The sequence below is a fragment of the Apis mellifera genome, linkage group LG5 (genome assembly GCF_003254395.2).
Source record: "Apis mellifera strain DH4 linkage group LG5, Amel_HAv3.1, whole genome shotgun sequence".
Lineage (NCBI taxonomy): Eukaryota > Metazoa > Arthropoda > Insecta > Hymenoptera > Apidae > Apis > Apis mellifera.
The window spans coordinates 11850680-11868756 of record NC_037642.1 but is presented as its reverse complement, the minus strand read 5'-3'; the positions used below and the strand labels follow the sequence as shown (position 1 = coordinate 11868756).

At 42.0% G+C, this 18077-nt stretch overlaps 1 protein-coding gene across 8 annotated transcripts in view; it reads right to left on the bottom strand.

The window, feature by feature from the left end:
• Positions 1 to 18077, bottom strand: part of LOC408857 (hemicentin-1) — a 103548-nt gene that overhangs the window by 64755 nt on the left and 20716 nt on the right. For 7 of the 8 annotated variants that reach the window (XR_001702959.2, XM_006567624.3, XM_006567621.3 and 4 more), the window contains exon 4: positions 4009 to 4214. The exons of the other annotated variant lie outside the window; for it this stretch is intronic. Coding sequence is in view for 6 of the 7 variants with exons in the window: in XM_006567624.3 (XP_006567687.2) it covers positions 4009 to 4214 (206 nt within the window). In the remaining variant the exon portion in view is untranslated. The remainder of the gene's footprint in view (positions 1 to 4008; positions 4215 to 18077) is intronic. 8 annotated transcript variants of the gene reach the window in all.

Here is an 18077-nt window from a genome sequence, read left to right as displayed (position 1 = left end):
GAACATTTCCACTTCCACGTATCCCGTGTCTCGCTGTCACTGGCACTGGAACAAAAGCGGTTACGGTTCCATCTACCGGCCAGTGTTCGGTTAACGGCCTTTTTTTGTCCTTCCCTTCCAACGTTATTCCGCTCTATTCAACGGCGAGACACCGCCTACCGAAAACAAGAGAGAGAGAGAGAGAAAGAGAGAAAGAAAGACAGAAAGAAAACAGATCGAAATATTAATAATAGAAAAAAAGTAGAGGGGGGAGAACATTCGTCTCTTTCGTTTCAGTCAGTCGGTCGAAACAGCGCGTGACCGACGCCTCGTCGCGGATCGATTTTCGTTCCTTGGAAAACAGGATGCTTTAAAATTCCCACAGACGTCCTTCCGGCTAATGAGCACCGTCGTGTTTTCGTAGCTATCCTCCGGCGACTGGTGAACTTTTGCCGAAAAAACGAAAAGAGGGAAGGAGGAGGAAAAAACCTGGTAGAATAAAAGGGGAACAAGGGGAATGGTCGGTACACCGTTGAATTCCGCCACGCGATTTTCAAACCGCCTTTGAAAAACGTTGCCTATTTTTTTCCTCTTCCCCCTCCCCTATCCTTATCGTTATACGCGCCGTCTTTCGACCGTAAGTCTCTCGTTATCTCGCTCGCTGTTTAGAAAATCCGTGATGTAGTTGTATTAGAACTGGCGTTGTTACGCTGCAAAGAAAAAACGATACGCTCGAATTATCCTCTTTTTTTTAAGCTTTAAACTTTTCTCGGAGAAGTTGGAAGGTTTGGTGGTGGAGCGCGCTTGGAGCGTCCAATCCCCTCGAGAAAGTTGGATTGCTCGATACATTATTGAGCTCGCTTCGATTCATGATTTCTTTGGAACAAGTTGTGCGGCCGACCACCGCTCCTTTCTCCCTCCTCCTTCCACCGTCCCTTCTCGCTGCCAGCGTTCCGTGAGAGTTTCGCCCGGCCTGCTGCGTCCCGGAACGTTTCCATTACCCGCTCTTGGAGAAACTGTTCCTCTTCCTTTACACGGGTAAGGATAAGTTGCGCGGCACGATACGTATTATTCGATAAATTATTCGTACGGCGAGAAAAATTTTTTTTTCATCACGAAAGTTTTCCCCCTCCCGATATAAGATTTCACCCGATTTATTCGATTGTAAGCGCGGTGAGAGGACGGAAAACGGATCTTTTTCAATTTTCTTCGAAAGTATGGACGGGGTATGATCCGGTCGGAGGATAGGAAAGTTTTTCCGCGGAAAAATTGGAATATTGTCTTTCCAATTCTTGCGACTCGAAAATGTAACGAGAGAGAGAGAGGAAAAACTTTTGGAAAGGAGAGGAGATTAAAGAGAAAGAAGAAAATAGTGAAACGCGAGGCTACACTCGAGGAAAGGAGATTGTTTCAATGTCTTCCCCCATTGAATCCGTTAATGACGAAATACGAGCATTGTCGCCTCCTGTCCTGTGAAATTTCGATGCTCGTATTTCACGCATAACGACGCGATCTCTCCTCTCTCCACGATCCTTCTTCTCATGGAAACAGAGAGATGTAGCTTGATATTTTATTCTCGTTGTGAAAATATGAAAAGAGGCCAGACGCGCGCGAACCGATTCCTCCTCCCCCCTCCTTCCCCCTCTCCCCCTTCCCCTCCCCCCTCTCCCTCCTCCCCCTCTCCCCTTTCCCTCCCCCTCCCCCCTCTCCCCCTTCCCCCCTCTCCCTCCTCCCCTCTCCCCCCTCCTTCCCCCCTCCCCCTTCCCCTCCCCCTCTCCCTCCTCCCCCCTCTTTTCTTCCGAGTCCCCGAGTAATTACAGATAAGAGGCTTAAACGAGAATTGTCCGCGACGAAGATCGACTGCGAGGACGGAAAAAGAAGAGGGAGAGAGACAGAGAGCGCCTCGTGTCCGGCAACGACGCGACACGATCCCCTTGTTCGGGTCGCGGGCAAAGCGACGATATCTTTTCAACGAAGACGGGCACACGCCTCTAAAGGCTCGTCGTACGTATCGATCGCCAATGAGCTAATGGGTAATCATCGATAAGAGGCTTAACCGTGGATATTCAGAATTAAGCGTCTATTTCAGGGAATAATGCGTTTCTCGATTATTCGCGTTTCGAAACGAAACGAGATATACGAGATACGTTTGGAGAAACGTTCGGGGGATTAAATCGTCTAATAATTCGGCAGGCGAAGATATTTGCGGCTGGCAAAATAACTGTATCGGTATATCCACTGTATATCGACTTCGTTTCGCGAATGCTTTAAACAAACGCGCTTACGTACAAAATTAAATTAAATACCGGAATATCCGAATATTCGACTGTTGCAATATAGACACGCGTCTTTGTCTTTCTTGCCCGAATCGATTATTTATTAAGAAATACAACTCGATCATCGACTATTTCGTTATTTGACTAGGAATCAAAGCATGGAAAGAAAGAAAGAGTGCAGTGGGATAAGATTCGGTTTCGAGTCCGTTTAACGCGGCGAATGAATTTTTGCGAGGAGAGAGGATTTTAGCGTGGAAAGAGAAGGCACGAGGTGTGGGCATGAGAGCGCAAGCTCGACGGATCGATAAACGCATAACCGTGCGGTTAAGTATCTGGTTTCCAACGATGCGAAAAGTTTCGAGCGTAAACGAAGAGATAGAGAGTCGTTAGCCTGCAAATGTATATATATATATATATATATATAGAACGAAGCATAAGGAAAATGGTGGGGTTTAAGGGTTTGACGATTGAATCGGGTAGGCCGATAGAGTAGTCGGAGACGAGCCGTGGAGTGGATAAGACAAAATTAATTTCTCCATAATCGGCGATTAGACGTCGTTGAAGCGCGGCTGGAGGGGGGAGGGAGGTAGTTCCTTGTCAAAATCTAGAGTAAAGCCTAATCGGATTAACGTTCGCTTCTCTCTCGACCAGCTCTCGTTCCTTCCAAATTTCTCCTCTCCTCTCTCTCTCTCTCGTCAGAGTCGAAATGGCGAAGGAGAGGCTTCTCGTTACGTTTAGTAAAATTGGCAAACGAGTATTCCACGAGGTTTAAATCGTCTCGTTCTCGATTCGAACGCCGATTATTATATTATCTTTCTCTCTCTCCTTCGAAGGTAACGCAACTTTTCTACCGTCTCGTAACGGGCTGTTTTCGTTTCGCTTCGCGATAGGACGAGAATTATTCGACGGTAGAGGGGGGATAGGGCGAGCTTTGAGAAAGTTTGGCCGGGAATCGAAGACGAGGCGCGGTCTCGTTATCACGAGGACAGAATCCCTTTGTGCCTCAACGACAAACGTCTTGTCCCAACGTCGTCAGATTTTCCCGGCGACGCCTTAAAGTTTCTCGAGCGGGATATACGTGTATATATATATATTCCTTGGAGCGGAATCGGCAGCCAGCGCCTTAACTCAGTTTAATAGCCGATCGATGAGTAAATTCGGTTAGGGGGGTTTCGTAAAAGGAGTTTGGCCTTGTTGCCGCTTCGTTCCGGCCACGAAACGCCCGCCCCCCTCCCCCCCCTTCGAGGGACGGCCACGATACCCACTCGGCTCGATTCTATTAAGAGGCTATATATACGTCGTTCGGGCCTGTCTTTACGCTTTCCAAGTATCGAGCAGTGAAGTTCCTCGGCCTCGAGTTTCTCGAACGCCCGCGACTCGAATACCGACGCGCTTCTTCTCTCGTGTCTTCGCGACTCTCTCCCCCCTCCCTTTCCGATTTTTTCCTTTTTTTTTTTTTAATACTTTTATCATCTGCTCTCATTAGTTGGAAATTTTTCTTCACCGGACGAAACGAATAAAATTTATATTCGAAAAGTGGAGTTATTGTTTGAACTCGCGAGACGTTCTAAACCGTTTCGACTCACTTCGGTCCGAGTGTCGCGATTTGGTGACAAGTTTCCAAGGAAGTTTTCGAAGTTTTTCGTCAAAGTTGTTGGTTCGGTTCGATTCCTTTAAATTTTAAAATAGTTCCCTCCCTCCCTCCCTCGAAACGCCCAAGTTTTAACGGGGGAGTTTTTTTTCCAAGACTCACCGATGACGGTGAAGTTGACCTTGAGATTCCTGGTCGGCGAGTTGCGAAAATCGACTCTGCATCTGTAAACACCCTGGTCGGTCTCCCGCAGGTCCCGAATCGTCAGCTGGGCCGGTTGACTAGCTTTGAACGTGGCCCTGTCCCCCCAAAAGTGGGACGCGCTCCACAGCTTCGCCTTGCCGAACTGTCGATTCCTCGCGTCGTAGCTGCGAAAAAACGTCCAACTTGTGAAACGAATATATATATATACATTCACGTCTTATCTTACCAATTTTTCCCCAAACTTTCGCAATTCGTCATACAGCAGAAGAGGAAAAGGAAGAGGAAGGAAAGGAGTTTGCTCGCTCTCCGAGTTCTCCGAGCCTCGAAACTCAATACAGGCCGACACGAGTGCACTCGACCGAGAGAGTCAGATAACCTTTTAAGCACTTGGAAGATCGACCTCTGCGTGTATCGAGAGATTTCCTCGACAATGTTATATACACGGTCTCGTTATAAATAAGAAACTGTATTATTCATTTATCTCTAGATCTTTCGAGAAGTTTCTCGTTTCCTCTCCTTTTTCTCTTCTCTCGATTATCGGCTCGAGTCTAATCGGGCGGGGAAAGTTTCGATGATGAGAGACGGTCGATCAACGGTGACTCGTTCAACGGAAGGGGCAAGTTTCGACGTAACGTCCGGATGCACTTTGTCCTCGGCCATCCAAGACAAATTGGATCGGTTTTTAACGAGCGCGATCAGGCGAGACGGAAGGCTTCGCCTGGATTATCGTTCGCCTTGCGTTTCGTCCCGATTCGACGAGAAATTGATACGAGGAGACGACGACGGTCAAAGGGAAGTTTTCTTGTTCATGTTTTTTTTCTTTTTAATGTTATTTTCGAATATAATGCGGGCAGACGTAATTACCTTTCTTTTTCTTCGCTTCGAGTTTATTTATTTGTTTAGGTTCGATCTTTTTTAGAATATCTTCGAAAATATATTTTCTAAGTATAATGTTATGATATAAAATTTAAAGGAATCGAACCAAACTAAAAACTTTGACGAAAAACTTCCTTGGAAATTTGTCATCAAATTGCGAAATTGCAACACTCGGACCGAAGTGAGTCGAAACGATTTAGAACGTCTCGCGAGTTCAAACAATAACTAACTTTTTTAGAATATAAATTTTATTCGTTTCATTCGGTGAGAAAAATTTCCAACGAATGAGAGGAGATGATTTTTTCTTTTTAATGTTATTTTCGAATATAATGCGGGCAGACGTAATTATTTTGATTTTTCTTCGCTTCGAGTTTATTTATTTGTTTAGGTTCGATCTTTTTTAGAATATTTTCGTAAATATAATTTCTAAGTATAATGTTATGATATAAAATTTAAAGGAATCGAACCGAACTAAAAACTTCGAAAACTTCCTTGGAAACTTGTCACCAAATCGCGACACTCGGACCGAAGGGAGTCGAAACGGTTTAGAACGTCTCGCGAGTTCAAACAATAACTAACTTTTTTAGAATATAAATTTTATTCGTTTCATTCGGTGAGAAAAATTTCCAACGAATGAGAGGAGATGATTTTTTCTTTTTAATGTTATTTTCGAATATAATGCGGGCAGACGTAATTATTTTGATTTTTCTTCGCTTCGAGTTTATTTATTTGTTTAGGTTCGATCTTTTTTAGAATATTTTCGTAAATATAATTTCTAAGTATAATGTTATGATATAAAATTTAAAGGAATCGAACCGAACTAAAAACTTCGAAAACTTCCTTGGAAACTTGTCACCAAATCGCGACACTCGGACCGAAGTGAGTCGAAACGGTTTAGAACGTCTCGCGAGTTCAAACAATAACTCCATTTTTAGAATATAAATTTTATTCGTTTCGTCCGGTGAGAAAAATTTCCAACGAATGAGAGGAGATGATTTTTTTCTTTTTAATGTTATTTTCGAATATAATGCGGGCAGACGTAATTATTTTGATTTTTCTTCGTTTCGAGTTTATTTATTTGTTTAGGTTCGATCTTTTTTAGAATATTTTCGTAAATATAATTTCTAAGTATAATGTTATGATGTAAAATTTAAAGGAATCGAACCGAACTAAAAACTTTGACGAAAAACTTCGAAAACTTCCTTGGAAACTTGTCACCAAATTGCGGAATTGCAACACTCGGACCGAAGGGAGTCGAAACGGTTTAGAACGTCTCGCGAGTTCAAACAATAACTCCATTTTTAGAATATAAATTTTATTCGTTTCGTCCGGTGAGAAAAATTTTCAACGAATGAGAAATGATTTTTTCTTTTTAATGTTATTTTCGAATATAATGCGGGCAGATATAATTATTTTGATTTTTCTTCGCTTCGAGTTTATTTATTTGTTTAAGTTCGATCTTTTTTAGAATATGTTCGTAAATATAATTTCTAAATATAATGTTTTCTAAATATAAATAATGTTTTCTAAATATTTCTAAATATAATGTTATGAGATGTGGAATAATATATCGTTAAATTAGATAAGTTTTTTTTATCTGTTTGCGTGTCGGTCTGAGTTTGACAGGAAATATTATTTTCAAAGTTTTTCAGTTTTGCAAACGTGAAATGGGTTAATAAAATTAGTTCAAGATGAGTTTGATTCACGATGAACATTAGGAAGGCTAAAAATAAGAATAATAGTTGAAGATATCGCAGAAGACACAGAAAATTCGAAATGGAGTATCTTCGAATACGAGTGAATCGTTTTAGATTTTTTTTTAACAATTTCTTACTAATGAAATAGTGCACGAAACGAATAATTATGCAATAAAAAATTGCATTCGATAATTTTTTTTCTTTATAGTAAAAATACATAAAATATTGAAATATAAAAGTTTTATGCAAAGGGTTAATTTTTACGTATAGAAGAACATTTTTATAATTTGTTATCTCTGTTTAATATGAAAAGATTCAAGTAATCGATATATGAAAAAGGAATATGGAAATATTTGTGATTTGAAATAACAATTGCATTTAACCTTCTATTGTATTCCAATCAAGCGAATTAAATTTCAAAGGTGCCTGCATTTTTAAGCCATGGATATTTTTTTCAACTCATCATAAAAATTCATGCGATTAATTTAGAAAGCGCTTCGATAAATCTCGAGAACTGGAAACGTATGTTGAGGACAAAATGCTTATTAAAGAAAGAAGTTGAGGGATACGACAATCCTGTCCTATATAAATTATTGGCCAGATATGAGGTGACAATTTAACGAAATGAGAATAACGAGACTGGAAATTACAAAACGAATAAAACACTGTAAAAAGACATATTTATATTGCATACTAAGATATTAGAAAATCATGGCTCGTTAAAATTAATTTTATATACACAAAATGAATAGAACAGTTTTTACTTATAACTTCTTAATAATTTACAGAATATTTCTCTCAACTATTGAAAAAGCGATGATTATCGAGTTTTTTAACGTACAATTGTACATCATATCGTACAAAATTTTCTCCAAACTTTCAATCTACGCTCGAATATTAATAATACTTTGTAAAAAAAACAAATAGAAGTAATATATTCCCTTTTAAAATTCGCGGCTAGAGGAAGAGAGAGGAAAGAAAGATAGATAACGAGGCGAGACAAGGACACACGTGACACGCTTGAAACGGAGAGAGAAAGGCAACGCGGCGATTAGAAAATGCTAGGAAACTAGCATTCGCGATTCGCGCCCACCTGTTCGCGATACAAAGGGAATTACGAGAAATTCCTTCCATCACCGACGAATCCGCTTCCTCGCGGATTCCTAATAAGAAAACGATACCCCCCCCCCCCCTTCATCCTGGAAGGGAAAGGTGTGTTCGTCGTCGCATCGAGTGGAAAACGACCGCTTAAAGGCGATGCAATAATCTTGGTGGGGGAAGATTGAAGAAAAGGACAAACGGATGGAGGAGGATGATATATCGGATAAAGAAAGGAGAAAATGGAGAGAAGTCGAGAAACGAAGAGGAAAGAGAGGGGATATGATGATTTTCTGCACGCGAGAAAGAAAGAAGGGAGAAAGACACACACACACACACACAACACACACACACACACACACACACACACACACACACACACACACACACACAGAGAGAGAGAGAGAGAGAGGGGGGGGGGGGGTTGAAAATATCGCGACACACACACACACACACACACACACACACACACACACTGAAAACACTCAACACACATGTTCAAAACACACTCAACACACACACACACATTCTGAAAACACTCAACACACACATGTTCAAAACACACTCAACACACACGTTCAACACACACTCAACACACACACACTGAAAACACTCAACACACACACGTTCAAAACACACTCAACACACACACACACACACACAGAGGGGGGGGTGAAAATATTGGGACACACACACACACACACATACAGAGGCCTCCAAACAAATTAAAATAATTTCTCGAAGGAGATGGAACGGCGCCGAATCCCCCCTCCCCGGTTAAAGGAAACGTTTCCTATGAATACGTTAGCGACGGGGGAGCTCTTAAAAGGAGCTTAACTTGCCGCATAAAATTAAGGCATTGTAATTGCAGACGGTGTCGCCACTGCGCCACCACATTTCTTTTCCTTTCGTTTCCTTTCCTCCCCCCGCCGCCGCTCGTTCCGGCGGCCCGCCTCTACTCACCCTTTCCTTACTTACTTCCCCCTCCCCTTCCCTTCCCGCTTTCTTCCGTTTCCGTTCGAGCGGAAAATATAATTTGCCCCCCCCCCCCACCCCTACAAGTTAACTTTCTGACTCCCCGGGGGGAGCGGCGGGGACCATTTTATACCGGAACGGTGATAAAATGATTTTTAATTGGGATTAGACGTAAGTCGGGTACAAGCCGGCCCAACCCAAGCCGCCGTCAAAGTTTTAACCCATGAATTTAAGCGAGCAGCTTTAACCGCGATCCCCAATGAATTTCGAATAACAGTTCGGATTAAAGCGACCGCGTTTAAGTAGAATCCGTTCGACCGATTCCTTGGACGAGTTTTTCTCGAGTCGAGAAATTTTCGAGATTTTATTAATATATCGATAATTTTTTTTTTCCTTCCTTCTATTTTTCGATCAACTTTTTCGAGAAGGGAGAAAAAAAAAAAGAAACGCGTTTCGACGTAGGAAATTCGAATAGATCGAGAACTCGTTTCTTATCTTATCTTATCGATATACTTAACTGAGATCAATTTCTAATAATCCATTATAAAACGTGTATAAGCCTGTTCTTGATCGCACCTGTTCCCGAACAGATTCTTAATTAACGAGGCGAGGGATCGGGATCGCGAGAACCCATTTCCATACCAATGTCGATGCGCATGGAAATCACGTATATACATATATATGTATATGTATATATTCTCGTTGAGTTGCTCCTGACGCGCGCGACTGGTTACCGTTTTCGATGTCGGTTTCCGTATCCGTCGCCGATACCTCGAAATCGTCGCGATAACCCCACCCCGCGACCCCCTCCTCTGGCCAGCCCCTCTATTCAAATATCACCTGTGAAACCGCACCCCGCAGCCATTCTTCAAAATGGGATGCGTGGCATAATGGGACAGAGATATCGCGATCCGATCGGCGAAATATAATATCCGATTACGTCCGAGCATTCCTCCTCGGAGGATATTAAATATCTAATACGAATACGAATACAAATCATTTTCTTTTCTTCCCTTCTCATCGATGAAAATTGTCGACGAGACGATCTCGATACAACTGTATCGATCGAGTATCAAAAAGAAGATGGAAACAAGAGGAGTTTCCATTTAATAATAATCGGATACGACTATTCTTTCCTTTTTTAGAGAATTAATTAGGGAGAATTTTCGGATAATAGAATTCAATTTCTTTTCGATCGAGCTTCAACTTCATTTTCGATAAATTCTTTACTCATTTTCCATTTCCCTTCGATATTCGTTAAAATATATGTTCTTTTATACTTGGCATCTTAATCTAACATGTATTATTCGCGGTACAACGATATTCGATCCGAAAAGAAAACGAGAGAATCGGGATCTCTCGGTATTTACGAATTACAATGGGTGACAGAATTATTGTATTAAAACACGAACGGAAATATTCTCGAGCCTTCTTTTCTTTCCTGCCGGCTTCGAAGGTTTGAATATATCTCGACGGTGGATTTCGCGGTTCGTCTCTCGCATTTATCGCCTCGTGTTCGAATGCTCGATTTCCGTCGACGAAGTCGAAGTGGAATCCGTCGGAGAGGGATACACGTTCTATATAAGACAGCGCGTTGGTTGTCGACGGTAAAATGGGGAGAAACAATGGCGGGGGGATTTTGCATTTATTCGGGCCGATCGTTGTTGGTTCGCGTGACGCGTACCGCGACACGTAGGCAAACGTAGGCGTCGAGTTCGCGTTCCCTCGGCGCGAATACAAATAAAGCGTAAGCAGATAAAAGGCTTCGTTGTCCAACCCGTCCGGCTTTTGTCCGCTTCTCCCCTCCCACTCGTTCTTCTTCCCCCACCCCCTTCCCTCCCGGACGAATGGCAATCGGCTCGCCGTTATCCTTTGTTTCTTCCCACTCTCGCTCCTCCACTCCTTCGTACGCGGTGTTGTCCAACGGTGAGACTGAAAACGATCGCGATATATATATATCTTTCCCCCCCCCCCTCTTCATTTTCGATTTGGAAAGGGGATATTCGATTTTTTTTTTCGAGATATTCGAGAACGTATTCTTAGGATAAGACGGATGGTCGATCGATGATCTTTTGAAAACCGCGTTTAGCTCTGTAAAATATGGAAGGAAAGGCGAGAAACCTCGAATGAAATCTCTCGCTGGGCAAAGTGGCGTCAAATTAACGAGTTACTGAGAGTTTCCGCTCGGCGAGACGTGAGGGGACGACGGGCCGTGAACAAGAGAGATGGGGGACAAGAGAGAAGAGGGTAAAGTAAAAGATGGAAAGCTTCTTCATATACGGTAATTGATCAACGAGATAGGGATAAAAATGGAAGGGAAAATCCGTTATTATAATCCGTTATTATTGAAATAATAAATCTAACTTTTGTAAAATTTTTATATTTTCTGTGCTTTCCACGCAATGACAACGGACGGTTTTGAATGCAAAATTTTTGGGTAAAAAAACTTTGGTTTTTTTTTCTTTTTCGGTGAGGGGAAAAAGCGCGAGGGAAAACTAAAAAAAAAAAAAAAAAATTTCGCGAAAATCCAATTAAAAAAAAAACAAAAAAAAAGAAAAACCATTGTCGTTGAAAGTGGTGTTTGATACGTCCCGATATCTCGATCGATATCGCTTAACGCGATACGAAGGATTACGAAATGGCTCTGCTCTATATTTTACTTTTTCGTAATGCGTGCCGAGTACTCTTTCCAAGAATCGTAACGTAGCGTGTTTTTCAAGGGATCGCGTCTTTTATTTGTCCCGAGTTCGAGGTAGACCGGCGAGACGAGGCGAGAGCGATAAACGATCGAAAATTACTCTTTTCTTTACACGACGATATCTCGGCGACCGAAAGTCGTATCGGGACGGGTGAAAGAGCGTTTCAAGGAGGAAAGTCCCGCGATTCTAACCATCTCTCGTTCATCGATCAAAAATTAATATTCTCAGAGTTATAGCGGTTCGAAGTTTTTCTAATTTTTAATAGAGTTTAACAGAGTTAGACTTAGTGTTTACTTTTGGAAAGACATTGCTCGCAATGACCTTGCTAGTCGTTACATTCGTTTAATTTTTAAAATACTCGTGCGCAAAACTCACACGTATATTATACAACGTGGAACAAAAAATGCGTAGTTTGAAAAATCGCAACGTCTTATCTTACGCGATGTTTCCTTCGATAGGTTCTTGTCAAGGTTCTGCGAGTGAAAAATCGGAAAGTGATTCGAAAAAAAAATAAATAAATAAAAATCGTAAATACTCGGTCTCTTGGATGAAAAATAGAAAGATTGCCAAGCTTCTATCCTTTAAAAGGCGGTTTCTTTCGCGCATTCGAAGGAAAAACTCGATCGTCGACGACCGACCCGAGGGAAATCAGAATAGAGGAGGCATTTACTCTATTTTACTTACGAGAATTTTAAAGGGATGTGCGTGTCATTCGAGGCTTCTTCGATTCGGTGGAGAAGCTTTCGTGATTCGTCCGGCCGATCGCGTTTATTTTATATATAAACGAGGATCAGCGGCGTTCGGTGTTGCCTATTCTACACACGTCACGTGCAACACTGCACGTACTAAACCGTGGATGGAGATGCGTGCGGTCGAATCGCGTATACCACATACACAAAAAAGAAATTATTTAAGATGATCGACGATTTAATGAAATTTCATTAATAAGAGAAATTTATGAATTTATCAACATTCGATGACACGCAAAACGCACAGTTTGTCAAGGGATGGGAAGAGAATCTAGATAAACGATTTGGGGAGGGAGGAGATAAAAGCGGGCGTGCAGGTATTCGCAAATGTAAACGAGGCCGTTGCTTGCCCATGATTGGTCGGCGTTTATCTATCAATAGGGCGGGATGGATGATCGGTGGCGGTTTCGGTGTCCGCGATGTCCTTTCGAGTTATCATTAAATCTCCATCCGAGTAGCAGAATCCCGACCAATTGTGGTTGGATCGACCCCCTCCCCTCTCCCATCCACGCGCGGTTCCATTCATCGTCCAAACGTCTTTGGCCTCTCCCCCTCCCCTCCCCTTTCCATTAAAATACAGAGATATTATAGAATTATCATCGAAATATATATACAGTCTCTCTAATCCAAAATGATAGGATCGAGCGATAATCGCGTCCAGTTTCGGTCTCCCGTCAGTCGGATGCAATAATCGTGGAAGGAGTGTGCGGGACGGTGATTGTGCTCGATCATTGCTCCTGACTCCGTGGTGGAATCGAGATGTATCCCATTCTCGCGGTCGATATCGGGGGGTAAACTGTGCCGCCCCCTATATCGAAAAATATCGGGAAACGATTTAACCGGTCTCGTTCGAACGAAGATATTAGACCTCTTCTCCGTTTCCCTTCCTGTCGTCCAACGGATGGATTCGACGATTGTTTCGAAAAAAAAAAAAAAAGACACGGTTTATAAAAAGAAGGGAGAGAGAATGAAAAAAAGTTCGTCCATTTTTTTTTTCCTCTTCCTCGAGTTAAACTCGATCGGTAACGTAAGTGTTGATCGCGAGAATCGGACAACAAGCAACGCGCGTGACACAATGGGTAATAAAGATGGTTTATAAAAAGAAGGGAGAGAGAATGAAAAAAAAGTTCGTCCATTTTTTTTTTTCTTCTTTCTCGAGTTAAACTCGATCGGTAACGTAAGTGTTGATCGCGAGAATTGGACAACAAGCAACGCGCGTGACACAATGGGTCGGTAATAAAGACGGTTTATAAAAAGAAGGGAGAGAGAATGAAAAAAAAGTTCGTCCATTTTTTTTTTCTTCTTTCTCGAGTTAAACTCGATCGGTAACGTAAGTGTTGATCGCGAGAATTGGACAACAAGCAACGCGCGTGACACAATGGGTCGGTAATAAAGGATGGCAACGGTTTGCCGGTTCGCCCGTTTCCACGAGAAGTCGGTTGCGCAACAATAGCCCGATAATTCGAAACGCGCGCATCACGGCACACGTGAAGGCTAAACGCGAGAAAGGATGGGACGGTATCGATAGGAAATTGGAAATCGGGTGACAAAAATTTCCGGGGAACAGAAATTCGAGAGGAAAGTTTTTTATGTACATGGATACCGCACGATACGTACGACTTGCGTCGTACAGGGAATCGTTGGTTGACCGCGCGTCGAGGAGGGAGAAGGAAGATTAGAAGGAGTGGGGGAAGTGGGCCGCGATACTCGGCGGAGCAACACCTGACGTCAGCGCGATCGCTAGTGGAAGTGGGAATGGCTCGCAGGTGCGCGCCAAGTTTACCGCCACAATCCGCCGATTCATCGTGAGAAGTAATTAAAGTTTGCACGAGAGTTTGATGATCCTGCTCTCCTCCCCTCCTTCTCCATTCCACTCGACTCGACTCGACTCGACTCGACTCGATTCGATTCGGTTTCGCTTTCGACGATCGATTAGGCCGAACCGAACACATTCCTTTTTTATTATTATTAACTCTCTTTCCCTCGCCTCTCCACGAAATCCTGGATTTTTCCTTTTCCGCTGAATCATCAAACGATCGGCCGATTTTCAAATCGTTTCGATTCGAACCTTCTTCTTCGATCGGATTATCGAGAAGTTCCTTCTCTCGCGGAGATCGTGGTCAGCGGAAAGTTTCGCGTGGCTTGATGAAAGAGAGAGGAAGAAAATTGGAAGAAGAAGGGGAAGACGGTCGGGAAGGATGATCGCTTTGGCTTGGGAGAAGGGAGAGGCGAGCGGTTTAATAGCGAAGGCGGCTTAATATCGCGCGAGTCGACGTTTAAGGGATTGCGTTTGTGCCACCGTGTCAACGGTCCTATACGGTTAAGAGGAGATGCCAAGTGGCGCACTCTCGATGCGTCTGACGGTTAGTGCGATGATGCGCGCTGCCTGTGACGTTTGATCTTTGGACACCGAGCCTCCTTCTCGAGTTTCTCCCGTTTCCCATTACAGCTGCCTCGTAGCGCTGCTCTCTCGTAGCCCTTTTCTCCACCGCGTGTCGACTCCGTGAATAATCCGATCGTTTTCGTAATCGATCGAACGTTGAATGGAAATTAAATTAGTTGCACGAATTTTTATATACTATTGAACGCATATTTTGTACCCATTGCTTGGGAATATATCTTTGAAATTTAAATCTTCAAATTGAGAACGAAATGCAATTGTTATTTCGCTCGATTCAAATCGCAATATTAATTCTTTTCATATTAAACATTTTTTCAGTAAAATTGTACGATTAAAAATATTGTTCCGTAAAAATTAAATCAGACAAAAATAATAATTACGTCTCCATTTTTTATCATATTCGAACCAACGTTAGAAAGAAAAATAGATAATTCTGGAATTCTTCTGCTCCCTGCTCTGTCGTTAATCAAACGCGTCTAAATGAATCGATGATCCCCGATCGTTTTTGCACGATCACGAAACGTACGTCGAATTTAAATCTTTAGCAAAATTTTGATTCGTGCAGATTTGAGAGAATGGCGTGCTCGTAGCCTTGCATCTATCGATTAATCGACTCAAAAATAATATCCTCGTCTATCGATCATTTTTTCGATATTCGTCTCGACTTTCTTCCGTCGCGTTAATCGACTCGAAAATTCGCTTTATTTCAAATTCATTCACTCGATAATTCGATCGTTTGAAAAATGACGGAATCGAAAAAAAAGCGATGGAACAATGTTAGTTTGTCCAGATTTGAGAGAGCGGCAGGCAGCAATTAACTTTTCCTCGAGTGGCGATAAGGTGTACTTAAACAAAGGAGGAATATATTCGTCCGGCTGGAAGGAAACGACCGTCGCGCTTCAAGAATGCGCGATTAGTCTCTTTTTAATCCTGGCACGTGTTTAATAAGCGCGGTATTATCCCTTCTGTCGGACGAGGAGGAGGTCGGTTAACGTAGCCGCCCGGAATAACTTGTTCCTCGTCGCTGTAAAAAAAAAAAAAAAAAAAAAAAAAGAATCTTAAAAAGTTCTAAAAGAGAGCTCAGTTTTTTTAATCCTTGCATTTTACACAGACCTAGAAATAATACGCGTGTACATTCTCCTTACCTCGAAGAATTAACGATCGTGGTTCGATTTCTCGAAACTTTTGAAATCAAAAAAAAAAAAAAAATTACAATTCGAAGATCGTTTCGAAAGATAGGGAAAAAATTATTTATAATTATTTATAATGTTCATTTATATAATTTATAATTATTTATAACATAAAAATATAACTCTTTATTTATGCTGGATCTCCGATCAATAAGAGCGCAGTATTGAATAGCTTCCTTGTTTCCTTCTTTTTATTTCTTTATCAGAAACGAGTTTTAAAACGGAGATAAAATATTCAATTTTAAATTCTTCCAGAACAATAATCTCCTAAATAAAAATGAATTTCGAAAATAAAATTATTCGCTCGAGCGAGGAGCGAAATTGATTTTGAACGGTTGAGATATCGTATCTCGATATTCGTTGAGAGATTAGCGATACAGAGAATAATAATAACGATAATTAAATTAAGAAGCGTAAAGAAAAATAGATCCGATAGATTCTAATAATTCAGAATGGAATTCTAACGATTTCACATTGTTCGAAGAGATATATATATGTATATAAATTCCACACGAAATCGACTAAAAAATAATCCGTCGGGATAATTCGGTTATAACTTCTAATTAAAACCGGCTGCAATTTGTATTTGCGTTCCATAAGCGGCGCTCATTTGCTCCATAACGTTGGGACAGAATCAATTAGACGGGAGCTGTGATTTAAGTGTACATCACGAAGACGGCTGCCACGCATCTCCCGTAACTGGTATCCTGTGTAACTCCATTTATGCATGTACACACAGCTGTACCAATGCATGGGCAATAAGGGGGATTGATCGACAGCCATTTTGAAATTCAGTACTATCATCCACTCGAGGAAGCGAACCTCCTTTCCCCCGTGCAACGTTATTGCCTCCTCGAGTCTCGAAAGGAGACTGTCATCGATCCTTCCCTTTTTCTCGCGTGGCATCGCACGGGCCGGAGTTGTGGTGGGGGAACGGAACGATCGTCAACGTTGCGCCGCTCGCTCGAACGAACGAATTAACGACACTCACGGCCGAGCGTCGCCGTAAGTAAGCACGTCTGATGGATATTGTCGCGCGCGCGTTATCTTCTAAATTAAATTAACCGAATTTCGGTTAGGAATTTCTGTTCGGTTTTCGGTTGTGTTCGAAGACGGAATAGTTCGAGAATTTTCGCGTCTCGGGGAGTGAGAAGAGGCCACAGAGACGAAAGGATTTTAGAAGTTTCTTTTTTTCTTTTTTTCCCTCGTTTTCGCTTTTGATACGAGAGGTGGATGTTTCTTTGCGCAAACTTTGTGTGTGTGTGTTTTACTTTTTCTTCTTCTTCTTCTTCTTTAGAAATGAAAAGAATATCACGATGATAAAAATCGACGAAATATTTCTCGTTTATCCCGATTCTTCGAACGATTCTTCCGGCTCTTTCCGAACCAGTGTACGACATCATGACGTATGTATTTCGTTTCGTTTGTCGTTTGTACATACGGGATATTTCGAAGATACTAGCTAAATTTTGATGTCGGTCTCTTTGAAAGAGCGACAGAAATGAAAGATTCGCCACCAAAACATTTTTCATCTCGACTTTTCGATTGCTCGACTTTTTTCCTCTTCTTCTTCTTCTTCTTCAATTTTGAATTATTCATTTTTTCGAAGCACTTTGTATAAACAACGTCGCATACTTTCTTAAACCAAGCGAATTCGTACGAATTTCCTTTCTAGCTATACGTGTTTCGAAGATAGCTAGCTAGCTAACCAAACTTTCCAACTATGAAAAGAGGTCAGAAACACAAGTCCACAAAAGAGTTCTCGACTTTTTGATTGGTTGGTCCTTTTTTTCTATTCTCTCTCTCTCTCTCTCTCTCTTAACCTCTTACTTCTCCACTTTCGGAATACTCCGAGCACAAACGGTGTGCGCATCGCTTCTCGTTTCCTAAATGAAATAATTTATTCCGCTTCGCTTATTTTTTTTTTTTTTTTTTTTTTTTTTATCCAACTTTTCTATTCCCCGTACACCCGTGCTGCGACAAAGATTAAATATTAATATCGAATTCTGCCCTCCGCTGCGTGTCGAATATCAGTGGCGGCTCAGCGAGGACGAGGCGGGGGAGGGGGAGGGAGGGAGGGAGGGGGAAGAGGAGGAGGAGGGGAAGGAGGAGCAGGACATTTCGAAAGTTTTTATCGCGCGCACGAGTAGCAGTGTGAGTAGCAAGTACCGACAGAATGGTTCAACGGAGAGAATAAAAAGCAGAGTTCTCCTCTCCGGCTTTTTATGTATTTCTCTTGGAACGAAATAAGACTTTTTTTACGAGACGCGATAATGCCAAGTCATGGAAGCGGGGGTATTACTGTAGTGTAGTGTTGCCGTTTTTTCAAAAATTCACGCTTT